Below are 14752 nucleotides of genomic sequence, written 5' to 3' on the forward strand. Positions count from 1 at the left end.
CTCTTGATAACGTCATGTGACTTAGAAATTACATACACGTACTCCTGTTAAAATGTCTTGAACTGCATACTGATTTAAAAAAATCAATTTTATACATACATAAAGAACGAATCATTAAATATTCTGTACGATACTTATCAGATCACAAATTTATTAGAAATGATAGACATATAATACGAGTTATTCGGTAAAATTCCTGGAAAAATATCTTTGTGTTTCTGTTTGCCAATTTTGTTTGCTTTAAGAGAAGAGCATTAGCACTGAAGATTTATATCGTTATCTGTTTTAGATTGAACGATCCTTATATTTGTCCGTATAGTGGACCGAGAAACAGCAATTGTAATTGTTCCACTTCCGGGAAGACAACATTCAGGAGGGTACGAATTGATCCTATAGAATTGTCTATCATAGGTATGCTATAATAAATGTCTTACGTATAAAAAATAAATTGATGGTAAATCTTGAAAAAAAAAATTGTGTGTTTTAGAGAATGATTATACATTTTCGCGGATGACAGGGTCAAATCGTGTCGAATATGGCACGGCTGGTGACTGTAATAGCATTGCACACTGTCCTCAGGGTCGTTTTAGTATTAACTTAAGAGGCACTCAATTACAATTATCGTCCAGTGTTGTTTGGATGTCGACACATGGAACATCGAAAGAGATCAATAATATTGTAAGTGTATTATTCACATTATTAAATAATTTTCTTGTCTAAATACTATAATACTCATTTAAAAGAATATATAATATATTTGTATATTTTTATATTATATTGTATATTATTTCTTATTCATTAGTATATAACTATGTCTGTAATTTCAGAGCAGTCAGTATGTCACCGGGAAATGTGGAGGCTATTGTGGCTTTTGCAAGCCGAAGAACGGATTAAAACTAGATGTTTTACCACCCTAGTCTGCAGTATATAGGGCTCAATAATCTTCAAATGCCTGTAAAGTACAGGTGAGATTTTTTTCAAATTAATTTAATTAATTATTAATTGTATAGTAATTAACATTAATTTGAAAAGCTAATACTCTTCTCATACTCGTGACAATTACTATTAATTATTGAAAAATTAATAAAAGGAGTTTGACATGTTCACGTTTGTATAAGATTTACAAAATTGATACATTTCAATTGCAATTAATCATATCGTCCTGTGAATGAATTGAGAATAAAAAAAATTTGATAGTATAAACATACAATATTGCAGTTTTTAACAGGTAAAAATTCCACTAACGGATTTTTGAGCGTGTCGCAAAAGACTGGTTCAACGAACACAAGATGAAATCGACGAGATCCGCTACCCAACCGATCCCTTCACCTCGAACTTACTCTAAATTGTTCGCTTAAATCGTTACCAATCCGCCAGTGGATTTTTAACGACAATAATCATTGTATATTCGGATGAGAAAGTCAGCTTCAAAATAGACTCAATGGATCATTAGAAGCTCTTGAAACGCTATTGTAATGAAACGCTATTGAAATACAGAACGTGATAATTAATATTACATTAACGAATCGTTCGACAATTTGTATTTAACTTTATTCAGTAGTTTTATCTGTCGACTATAAAGATACTACAAATTAAAAAGTGACAATGATTAAGTGACTTTTCAAAATATCAATTTTTATATCCAATGTAAAATTTCGGGAAAACAAAGAGCGAGATAAAGTCAATAAATTCTAAATAGGTATACAAAATAAATTGTTTCTCCATAATGGAGTCGTTCCAAGGAATGGATAATCAAACAAGTCGAACACTAGTAAAAAAAAAAAAAGAATCCCGTATAAGAGAAGATACATAGTAAAGTGAATGAAAGTTATACTTTCGACAGAACCACGTGAATTGTTCGCTTTCCTATTCGTCGAATTCTAACACTTGTAGTTAAGAGGTCCGTTTAGATATATAAGTAACTTAATGTCCGGTAAGAATTGCAGTATTCGTTTTCTTTATACTCGTTGAAACATCATGACTGCCCGAAAGTTAATGGTTTATCGAACAAGGAATATTGAAAACAACGTGGTAAAACGTGTATACGTCGACGTTAGAACGCGAAGTACAAAAATTGGAAAACAACGAGCCACGTAAAATCTACAAACCGAGCGTTGCTTTAATCGAGCCGAAGTGTTTCAATTGAAGATCCGTTCAATTGAAACTGAGATCACTAAAGAAAAAAATTAGACTGCCTCCGTAATTCTTTTACAACTATGGTGCTGTTATAGGTTTACTTGGAAAGAGTGAAACTAATTAGGCGTGAATGAAAATAGAGTCAGCTGATACACTTCATCCCTTGAACTCACTTTTCACTATACTGAGTTTTTGTTGTTAGAGAGAGAAGAATGTTTTCTACATGTCTTCTAAACGAAGTCGTCAATCTTATTTCAGTGGGATACGTAAAATTATAATACGTAAAATTTAATTAATATTTAAATTATTAACTGCAAGATTTAGCTAAATGGCAACTTCTGTCAAAGAAGGAACGTTTCAAGTATTTTATTTTGTATTTGGTTGTTTGTGTGTAGATACTCGATCTTATATAGTCTTTTATAAGAATTATTCATAGAAGAATATTTCAAGCCACTAGATACTTGTGCGAATAACCGAATACTCGTAAATTTTCGTAGAAAACATTATTCTATTGATGCAAATAAGTAAACAGGACAGCTGTCGTAGAGCCTTTTGAATCATTTTTTAATGGCGTGAATTTTTACCACTTTTAGCGATTAAGTTGCATTAATTAAAAAGAATTGTAAAACGCGAAATGAAAAAGTTCGCAACCGGGATGCGTTTTCTCGATGCACGAAGCAGTTGTACATTTTGCCACTGCCATAATATCCTTATTGTCTTCGTATTTTGTGCTTACACTGCGTAATAACGACTAAATGTTGTAATGTCGAGATACAAGTGTCATTTAGAAGACAGACGGTTGCATTACCATGAAGAAACACAAGTTAGGACTTTAGTATTCTGCGATTTTAGTGACACGTAATAATAATGGTAAATGTTATTAGACGAGCTATGATTTAGCATTGGTAGAATCGTAAACATAGTTTTGGAGTCAGCTAATCGAAACTCCAGACATTAGCAAACGAATTAACTTATTAACTTGAGTAATATTGAGACGTCGATAATAGTTGAATAATAATTCAATTGATCTTGCGTCGAATATTTTATAGATATATATATATATATATATATAATATAATATAATATAATATAATATAATATAATATATATAATAATATCTACATTTATACACCTTTTTTAAAGATATTTAGAAGAACAACACGCACATATGTATGTATGTATGAAATGAATCTAGCAACCAGACCAAGTTATATCTGTATTCTAAATAATGAAGTTAAAAATGAGTCGTATACAAAAATCTTATTCTGTTTATATGCTTTATCATATTTTATTGCAGATTGCTCTTTAAATAAAATCTTTCTCTTATTTTCCATATACATTGATTTCCCGGATGGAAGATAATCAGAGTAATGTTGATAGGTTTAAAGCAATAAAGAATAAATGAAAAAAGATAATCAAAAACACAATCTCACATAGTTTCTTTATTAATTAATTTTTATAATCTTTTAATATCTTTAACGTGTACTGTTTATTTTAAACTGAAAAGACTGCGTTATTTATCAAGTAATCTAATGAATATGTCAAACTTCATTTGGAATAGAAATATAATTTGGCCCAGTTGTTAAAATCACCATATATATTGTTTCGAAATTGTCGACCGGATATGTCATTTTTATATCAGTAAGATTATCTCTATCGATTAGATGTTCGCATATCAGTTCAGATAAGAAGCGAGAAAAAAAAGAAATAAAGTGTCGTACTTAAACCAAAATATTAAAACAATTCCCGAGTACAAATCCGTTTTGGCTGAAGTACGACCGATCCCCTGCCCTCCTTTCTGTTCTCCTTGGGACTATTTTTTAACGAAGGAACCGAAAGGAATTTAGAACTAACTAGAAATATGTAACAGACTGCCATAATTAATGTTATTGACGAATACATGTATTAAGAATCGTTTGTTAAAGAGTAAGTAACGCGATATACAGGGTGATTCTATATAATTCTATAATTTATAACGTATAGATAAAGATAACAAAAGATGGGATTAAGAAAAATTTTGTATTATTTGATAAGACTTTAATTATGAATGGAATGCAATTAATTTCTTTTATTTGAAATTGTTGATTTTTAATATTAATCTTTTTAACAGAATCGTAACCGCATATTATGAATGTTAAAGATTCTAGTGGATTTTAATATTTAATTTTAATTTAAATTGAACTGTACAAAATTCTTCTATTCCTTTTTTACTTATTTTTACACAAAGCAAAGTTAAAGTGTCTAACTTGCTCCTAAAATCACCCTGTATAAACATAGAAGTTGAATCAATCAATCGATCCACTGTCTTCCACGATGTCCAATCTGTGCGCGATGATATAATCTACATATTTGGATGAATTTCGAAAAATTCTATGGAAGACTGCAATATAGCATTGAAAAAAAAAACACATTTTATGGTATATGAGTTTTGTACAGCCGTATGATCAAAATTTTCGTCACGATAATATAAATCATAATGAATAAAAAAGAAAGAAGCAAATTACATCATTGTAATCTGTTTGAATCATGTTTGTAAAAAAAGAAAGAAAAAAAAGAAAAAGCATAGAGCAGAAAAGGAAAATTAATAATTATACGACTTGACTATGCATCGACGGACATTTCATAATGTACAAAATTTGTTCATCTTGCATTATTTTTCTTTCATTACAAATGTTCGTCAATAAATGCTGAATGATGACTGCTTGAAAATTTTAATATACAGCACGTTGCATAATCAAAAATATGTTTTCTTTTTTTTTTTGTATATATATTGATCGTAATCGAACGATATTTTACAAACTAACAATGTTTTCTACAGTGTATATTGTTATATACGTTTTTAGTATATTTTTTTTCATTTATCCCCGATTTACACTATATGTATTCTTTTCATATAATTATGCTAGTTTCTAAACTTCATTGAAACGACTTTTCATTCTCTATTTTTTTACGACAATAACGAACTATCATTCTATTAGATCGAGTATTTTTCTATAAATGTTTTGGAAATAAATTATTTCGTTGTAACAGCATATGTTCGACGCAGTAATTGAATTCACGATCTCGGAATCCAACTTTTCCTTTTTTGCCTATTCGCGAGAATAAAATAAGTGTAATCATTCTAAACACTAGCACAGCGAAACATCATTGTACAGTTTCGTTTAATAATAATTTATTAGCATATATTTCGTTTAATATCATTAATGTATAACTTAATGTAGAAATGATTGGTACCAGTGTACGGCAATTATTTAAATATAATAGATTCATCAATAAGAAATGGTCTGCATTCATTTGGAAGTCCTTTTCATCTTACAAAAAATTTGAAAAATTCTAATTAAGAAATATTTTTCTTTTTTCCTCGAAGTTCAGACAAATGTTTTAAAAGTGCATTCACAATAAAAAACATTAAATTTTTTATTATTTCAAATTGAAATAATAAATCTCACATGTTACGTGGATTTGATCGCTTTAACTGGATTATCTATAAAATTAATTTATCTTATACATATTATTTTTCACATATTTATCAAACTGCACAACACTATCAAATATCGCATTAAAATGCACTCAAAATACGATTGCCATAAACATTATTTTAAATTCAAGTACTAATTTCCTCTAGATCATTTATAAAATGGAAAAGAATTCGTTCCTATATCCTTTGTAATATTGTAGTAATACTTTACCTTTATAATATTTATAGTAATTATTAAAAAAAAAAGACTAGATTGACAGAAGAGGTTCAATATCAAACTATGATGAAATAATTTCTTGTTGAAACTTAATTGATATGCATAAAATCTCCTCTACTTAATACTACAATTTCATAATTTTAAAATGATTCTGGTAAAATTGCATTAAATGGCATTAAATATATATACAGAAATCTTAATATAATTAGTAAATATACATACAGAAATCTTAATATAATTAGTAAATATATATACAGAAATCTTAATCTATTTTTAATATCTGGGAATTACTTGTTTACAATAAAATAATAAATATAAACATTTAAATAATGAACCATAATTTTTCTGAATGTATAATATATTATTATTATAAGATAATATTACATGTATTTTTTTACATATTAAGATATTCTTATAAATAATATTCTTATAAATAATTTTTACATATTTTTTGTGCTAACATAATAGATACTTTATACATATAACTTTTATATAAACATCTGCTGTAATCTTGTTAGACCAAAAATAACTTTCTTTATATATCAATTGATATATAAGTAATTTACTCCTTTGAAAACTATTCACTCATAAAAAAACATTTTGATAGTTATTGTAACTGTAAGAAAAACATTCAAGAATGATCCCTTATATATGTTATATATCAATTGATATATAAGTAATTTACTCCTTTGAAAACTATTCATTCATAAAAAAACATTTTGATAGTTATTGTAAGAAAAACATTCAAGAATGATCCCTATCTCATTTATCAATTTGTATATTTATATTTTAATACTGACATTAATTTCTTTCAATTCTGATAATTGCTAAATAAATTTATAGTAACGTTATATATAGATATATTTATATATTTATTTTCTAAAATGATATAATTACTTTCCTAACATCTTATTAATAAGTTATTTAATAAGTTATAAGATTATTTAAAATTAATATTATTTTGGTACTTGTTATAAAATTTAAATCGAGAGTTTTAATTTCATTTTTACAACTGAGACAAATTATTAAAAGAATTATATAATGTGATATAACTATAAAAGGTGAGTCATTATACAAGCAAGTATGTATAATCATTTTGTACTTAAAATAGAAGTTTAAACTCTAGTTTAAAAATATTTTAAAAAAAATCAAAGTTGATACATAAAATAAAACAGTATTATTGTATACCACTGTATGAAGAAGAAAATTTAAAAATATAAAAGAAATATAAAAATATAATATTTCTTTATCGATTCTTAACTAAAAGTTCATAACAACAAGATAAAGAACAAATTATTAAAAACTGTAGTAACTGTAGTAATTATTAAAACTTCAAAACAATTTTTAAATGAAAACTGTAATAGTCAATAATGCAATAATCAAACGTTACTTCATGAGTAAGATTCTATAATCATATTATAATGATGTCTCAATGAAAAATTAACACAATTAATTTTCTATCATAATCATTTACCAATTATGATTATATTTGCCTTAAAAACAATGTATATGAAATAAGAAAGAATAATGTTAATATTTGATTACTTTTGTTCTTTTAACCATTAGTTATACCTTAATACCTTAGCAAATATACCTCATGTAACTCTACTACTGTAAAATAAATGTTGCATCTTAAAATTTTACATATATATGCATTTTTCATAACATACCTTAAAATTAGTTTTTCATTTGTTTGTTATAATAACAAAAGTTTAAGCAAACAATGTCATTAAAATATAACATTAAGATATAATATAAGCATTATTAATAAGTCAGTTACTGTGTCAGTCTAATTAAATGACATCTTTTGAAGTAGAAGCCATATTCAGATCATAGTTTTTATTTTCCTTCTGACTTTCTTCGAATACTGATTTTGGAATTTTTATTTGCCAATTTGGGAGAATCGTATTTATTTCATTTCCATTGATTTTTTGCGAAGACTCACGTGTTATTCGTCTGTTTCTTATTTGCGATTGATCTAACCTCTTCTGGTCAACATACTTATTCATTTGTTCTTCCGTTAATCTTTGCACAATAATTTTACATTCTCGAATATTTACAGCCATGGGTTCCACTAAAGGGGTTACTTTTAAATTTTTAAATGCATTTTGCTCATTAACATCCTTAACGAAATGCATCTCGCGCTTATCTAATTTTACGTTGTTTTTAATTTTAATTCTAATCTTTTTGCTATGTGGTATATTCTTTTGCTTAAATTTAGGCGGCATCGTCTTTACTTTTAAGATTGTTTTCGTTTTTTTGGCTCTCTTCAATTTAAAAGGGGCTAATTGCATGTTTAACTCGAAATATTTTTGCTTTGTTACTTCTAACTTTTGCTTATTCTCTGCAATCTGCATCTTCATGAACTTCACTTTCTTCTTCAACCCCTTTTCATATTTCCTCTCATAACGTTTCAATTCCTTCTTAATTTGTTCAAATTGTGTTGTTAAATGTTTCTCCTCCATCATTAACTTTTGGATTCTTTGAACTCTTGTTAATTCAGCTTTCGATTTCGGATTTTCTTTCGTAGTATCGTATCGATCTATTTGCTTTTTGAGCATCTCAAGGATTGTTTGAATTCCACCCTCATCGTTATTATCTTTCTGATTTGAGACCACATCCATAATTAAACAAAAGCTGACACAAACTCTTAAATAATCACTGGTTTACCAACAACCTAACTTAAGCTTATAGCACCGTGTAGTCCAAACTTCATAACAAAACTTACCAATGCTGCCGCCAGAGGACTGCGAATACTCGAAGCACATAGCAAACTGTAAATTTTTCATGAAAAATTAATAAAAAAAGAAAAATAGAATAAAAGAATAGTAGAATTTTCTAAAAATAAAAAAACTAATTTATCTTAATTACTTCTGAATGATGATTTTAGTCGTTTTAATCTCTTTCACAATTGAACATGATTTAACCCCATTTCCATCAATATTTCGACTTTCTCCCACTTCACTATTTGTATCGAGCAATGCAACGAATATGTATTTCTCACTTTTACTTTTATATTTTGTTCTAAAATTTAATATAGCAAAGAAACGAAATTATATCAAATCATGTTTCTCATGAAATTTACTTTTGAATTTTTCCTTTTTTTTCTCAAAAACTACTGTTATGAAGACCCCGACATTGATTTTGCGTTCAATCAGTACGATACAGTACTCGTAGCATACTATAACACAGTGTTATGATATGTAGCATATAAGTCATTTTTTAAATTATATTCATAAAAATACGTTTTAAGTTGCAGTATTTTAAATTTAAAGAACGTAAAATAAACATGTAGTCTTCTGTGACTGACTGTAGAGATTAATCTCTTTATTTAGTCTCCTTGAAAACGTACAATCTACATATATTTTAAGATCATCATAATTGCGTGAGATCCACTTTGAATACGAACAATTAACCTGTTGAATTCTTCGATAACAAAGTCGTAAAATGAGGAAAATCTATTTTACTCACAATGATACGATTTTCCTTATTGACTAGTTAAAAGCCAGAAAACTAATCGCGAACACTTCTCTGCACATTTAACACATTGTATATATTGCTGATTGCTGCACGAGTTTTACATTATCAATTTTACTAGTTTTCTTTCTCTCAGAGAGGGAAATTTTTATTTAAAAATTTCAGAAATATAGGTATATGTTATCATTCAACTGCGACTAAGTAAAAGCTGTTTCCGGGAACATGTTTAAAAAAAATATCGAGGAAATATTATTCCAGCGATTACGACTCAAGTTATTTGATAAAAATGTGATAAACAGAGTATAACTTTGTTAATACTTTGTAATTTCAATTAGATAAATATAACGATCTATGTCACCTGATCGATTGATAATTTTCGTAACTTTAATTTTTTCATTCCGTACAAATACAGTCAATATCCATATATCCATAAAACATGGGATCTGACATCGAATATAGTCGGGATTCCAATACTAATAAATTTATAGGATACTTGTAATTTTGATTCTGTTTGATTATGTATCAAAAATACAGTTCTTTATGAAAAAGTCAAAAATTAATTCTTTCTTTAGCCGAAATATATATATTTCCTGACCAACTTCTTTGTATAAAAGGCCTTTGTACAAAAGGCTTGGTAATTACATAAAAAAAGAGTTAAGGCTGTTAACTATTATTAAAATAAAAGATTTAATAATTATATTTATAGTTATTATAATAATAATAAAATTTTGAAATTCTACATGAATTGAAACATAAATTACTATGCAGAAACTGCTAGTTATATTGTGTATACTTACACATCCACATAAAACAACTTTTTTTAAAGCTTCACCTTATTGCAGCAAATCGTTAGAATCCAATGAGAGGATTAATTCTCTAGAATACGAATATTCGTTCTATACACTTTATGCCGGAAATGGTGATCTCATTTGAAAATATTACTGATCACAAAGATATTTATCATATCATTTAATTACAAATATCGTAATCATATCATTTAATTATCATATCGTAATTACAAATCATCTTATTTCTGTTTAAATTTTTTTATCTTTTTCATGATAAATAACATGATCGAATGCCTTATTTTTAATCGGTTGTCTTGCGCAAAAATGATTAAGAAATTCTTAACTAGAATATAGAGTTCTCTCATAAAAATCCGTTGCAATTTATCTTTTCCTAGAAGTGATACTTTGGTTTAGAAGAACTGTTGCAGTTATCTATGACCATAGTAATAAATAACATAATAACATCAATCATTCTATTCTTATTAGAGTTGTTTTTGACATATAAAATATATGAACTCTATAAATAATATGCAAATCGTTTGAAATTTTTCGAATTCTTCAATTAAACGGTGAACAATCATTATATGTTCATATAAAATGAAGAATTGTTCTTTTAATACTTCACGACAAATCCCTCCATGAAAAAATAACAAAACACTCAAACAACAAATCATTTTGTTACTAAGATTTGTTAGGAAATAATTTTTTTCTTACTCAAATATCGAATAAGCGAATAAGCAAATAACAAGAATAATAAGAATTTTAAAATGTTTCTTTCATAAAAAAAATATCTATACATATTTTATATTTCGTTATTATTGCTACACAATTTACATCAATAACTGATCAAATCACTTATTGATTTGTTTACACAAATTGATTTCTTTTTGCTTAAAAGTTATCACAAACTGAATTTCAACACAAATAGCATTTAAGCAAATAGTATAAGTAACACTGTCTATTAAAAGAATACATGCGGGTATAAGATAGGATCCATCAAAAACTGATGTGTTGTGTACAACATATGCATATGTGTGTATATGCCAAACTGATAGAGATTACATGATCGTATATACCTGAATATGTTATCATTTATCCTCTTTACCCCGATGATTCAGGTTGACTCACGATTGTAAGCAAGTGGTTACCTATAAGAGGCAAGAGTACTCATCCGTCACTATCAATTTGCGAAGACGTGATATACCAAGTGGATCGAGATTTTTTTCTTCTCAGAAACATGAAATCGCTTGTTTTTCTTTGCTTATTGTTTGTAACTTTCTGTGCTGCGCAGGTAAGAGTGTAATTTGATTTTTAGACATTTATGAGAAAGTAATATGCAAAAATATAAAATACATACAAATGAATTATAATATTTATACGGAGAGACAATTCACTGTTCCATTTTTTACGTTTACATTGAATATCCACTGGCTAATGATTAATTGGTAAGATTTATTAGTCAATTGTCGGGCAATTCCATCAATCTAGATTAAAAGATATGTTCTATTGAGAATTTAACGATTATTTTGATTCATAATAATATCTAGAACGTAAATTTTACTTAAACGTAGAAAGAAATAATGTTTACTGTCACCAGGATTATATTTACTTTCTTATTAACTTAATAAATTCTTCATTAGAAATTGATTTAAAATTAGACCGATAATTGACAAATTAATCAATAATTTTCAATGATTTGCTTATCGATTTTAATATCTGTGTACTTGATTAAATTTTTTAATCTTACAGAGAGTTCCTAACAACGTGTTGGATCAAGCATTTACAGCTATAAAGAATGCTAAAAATTCGGTTGATACCGTCATGTTAGATCTGAGACATTCTAGGACGAATATCAACTTAAAAGCACAATCTGAAATTACCAATTATTATATCGCAGCCACTAGTAGAATAAATGAGGTTCTAAACACTCGTCTTAATTATATCAAGGTAAATTATAATCTTTGTCAGAATAATATTTATTTTATTACATGGTAAACTTGGAAACCTGGGTTCATATTCTTTCACATTTATATAAGAAAAAGAATATAATTTTTTTATATAATAGACACTATCAATTGAAGCTTTTTACTATCGTAAAGTTAATTTTTCGTACAATCATTTCCAACTCTTAAAAAAAAACAAAAATTAATGAAAATCAATAATAATTAACTTGTTTGCCGATTTTCAAGTTACGCAAAATTAACTTTAATTTAAAATTTAAAATTATTAATTAAACGATTAATGTTAATGATTATTACTAGGAAAAATCACAAGAAGCAAAGGAGTCGGGTAAAGATGCTGATGATTGTTTAAATATCGTTACAAAAGATATGAAAGCTGCCGCTCAAACAGGGTATAGCGAAGTTAAATCGTGTGAACAAGAAGCTAATAAAAAATTAGGAACAATATTACAAACATTTGACAACGAGCAAGCAGTATGTATCATATTTTCATATTAATTAACTAAATAGTGAATATTGATCAAACTTGATTAAATAGTGAATACTTACATATGCTTTAAATATTTTATTAATTGATTGTTATTAATGCAATATAACTCACACTTTCAGAATGGTCAAAAATTAAAAAATCAATTAGATCAAATTGCTCTAGAATGCATGAATTCTTCTAATCCTCAACAAATGGCAAACTGTATATTCCTAAAAATAGCAATCATCAACCAGGACATTCGTCAATATCAGCAAAGAGCTTCACAATTAACAAATCAAGCAAATTCTCAGAAAAATGCATTACTTTTAGAACAATTCTCTTGTAATGCTAAAGCCAATGATAAAATTCAAAGTGCATCCACTAAAGCTATATATGCTGCAGTTGATTGCCTTAAAAACTGAAATAAACCAATCTTAACATTAAATTCATTGAATACTGAATCAAAAATTAAATTTGTCAAATGTAAAATTAAATTTATATTTCTGAATAAATTAAAACTTTATTTCTAAGATACCATATTGAATTATTCTATAATAAATAATACTGATATTTATATAGTATCTTGTATGTTGTGTATTCTTTTATGGAAAGACAGTAACATACTTATATTTTGTTGACACTTCCAATCATAGAAAGATTAGAAATTAAAAATATCATATCATAAGAAGATTAGAAATATAACAAAATTAAAGATACAAAGATAATTAGAAATATAACAAAATTAAAGATACAAAGCAATTATCTTATGTTTTCATCATGTAATAGATATATGCATATATATAAATAAATTTCACCTTCTTTTATTTTTTTTTATTTACAGTCTAAAAAAACCATATTCTATTTTATTATGACTTACATATTCAAATATTTAAAAACATATATACTACAAATAAAACTTATGTCCGCTTGAAAGATATACTAAATCAAAAAATAGTAAATCATAATATACATTCCAATTCTATTAATCTTTACAAATTATTTATGCAATAATATAAAGTTATATTTTTTTTTTTATTAGTTATAACTACTATCATAAAATTTGGCTAATACATATGAAGTTTTCAACTTCAAGATTAAAATATTTATGAATAATTATATATGTATTTTTATAATAATGTTTTGTGCCATAATAGTTAAAACAATTGTAACCATACTTATCGTAAAATTTACTATTCATTCTATCATGGATACATATATACTATACATATAGTAAATCATTTGTTCATAATAGGATAAAAATAACTTTCATATTAAAGTAGATATCGAACAAAAATTAATATCATGTATAGCGAGAAATCAAATATTCTGATATTATAAAATATTTCAAGTTCCCAAATTTTATAATTTAATTAATTTTGTTAAGCTATTGTAATTAAAATAAAAATTACATGCATTTACTAAGTAACGAAATTTATTTATGACTTACAAATCATTAAATTTTCTATTTGTAGCAAAAATTTTATATTTGATTGATTAATATTTTAAATTTTAGCATATTATATATTATATGTATATATTATCAGTAGTCCCATATATGCATGAAGAGGTTATTGCTTTACTAATGCTGAAAAACGCCATCTGAAATATTGTTAACCAATGGCAGTAAAGATATTCCATGTTTGATTGTTGCTATTTGTTTAATTATCAGGATTGAATATATAATAGCATATATCTTATTTTGATCGTAAATTTTTCAAATATTTATAGTAATATTTTAATACTATTATACGCGATTGATGAAATTTTGTGATGGAAATTGTCAGTAAATCATAAAGATCATATGCATATATTAATAGTGAAATTGCGTTATATATATGACGATTAGGTTAGGCAATTAAAAATCATTTATTTTTGTCCTTTACTCCTTAGTGTCTTATATTAAAAAATATTGAATAAATAACACAACATATGACAAAAAGGGGTATCAAGAAAAATTAGAATCAAAATTAGAGTATTAAAGAAATTAATTTAAGAAAATTTACTGTTACTAAATGATGAAAATATAAACACTTATATTATCTGAGAGAATTGTTATCAGATTTTATAAAATAAAATTGTTACCATTTATTTAAATATATTTTTACTTAAACTATTTCTAAATCACAATAGATTAAAATTATTTCTATTTCAGTTTCAGAAAATATACATAGATTTACTGTTTCAAAGTTTATATAACATTTGATTTAAAAAAATTAATAAAATAAA

At 26.2% G+C, this 14752-nt stretch overlaps 3 protein-coding genes across 9 annotated transcripts in view; 2 read left to right on the forward strand and 1 right to left on the reverse strand.

Annotated features, from left to right (window-relative positions):
* LOC122538462 (A disintegrin and metalloproteinase with thrombospondin motifs gon-1-like) overlaps positions 1–3831 on the forward strand; it is a 188403-nt gene extending 184572 nt beyond the window's left edge. For 5 of the 7 annotated variants that reach the window (XM_043672551.1, XM_043672547.1, XM_043672552.1 and 2 more), the window contains 4 exons: positions 290–411; positions 488–678; positions 828–965; positions 1219–3831. In XM_043672551.1, the coding sequence (XP_043528486.1) occupies positions 290–411; positions 488–678; positions 828–917 (403 nt within the window). In that variant the 3' untranslated portion in view covers positions 918–965; positions 1219–3831. The remainder of the gene's footprint in view (positions 1–289; positions 412–487; positions 679–827; positions 966–1218) is intronic. The other 2 variants (XR_006308856.1, XM_043672549.1) reach the window with 2 other exon arrangements.
* Positions 3832–7291: 3460 nt separating this feature from the next.
* On the reverse strand, positions 7292–8644 carry LOC122538476. Its single transcript, XM_043672597.1, has one exon. It carries the CDS (start codon positions 8453–8455, stop codon positions 7625–7627), a length of 831 nt encoding a protein of 276 aa, XP_043528532.1. The 5' UTR covers positions 8456–8644; the 3' UTR covers positions 7292–7624.
* Positions 8645–11231: 2587 nt separating this feature from the next.
* On the forward strand, positions 11232–13133 carry LOC122538477. Its single transcript, XM_043672598.1, has 4 exons — positions 11232–11387; positions 11846–12043; positions 12358–12531; positions 12667–13133. Exons 1-4 carry the CDS (start codon positions 11334–11336, stop codon positions 12946–12948), a joined length of 708 nt encoding a protein of 235 aa, XP_043528533.1. The 5' UTR covers positions 11232–11333; the 3' UTR covers positions 12949–13133.
* The last annotated feature ends 1619 nt before the right edge of the window (positions 13134–14752 follow it).

This window comes from Frieseomelitta varia, unplaced genomic scaffold (genome assembly GCF_011392965.1).
Source record: "Frieseomelitta varia isolate USP_RPSP 00005682 unplaced genomic scaffold, Fvar_1.2 scaffold_164, whole genome shotgun sequence".
Lineage (NCBI taxonomy): Eukaryota > Metazoa > Arthropoda > Insecta > Hymenoptera > Apidae > Frieseomelitta > Frieseomelitta varia.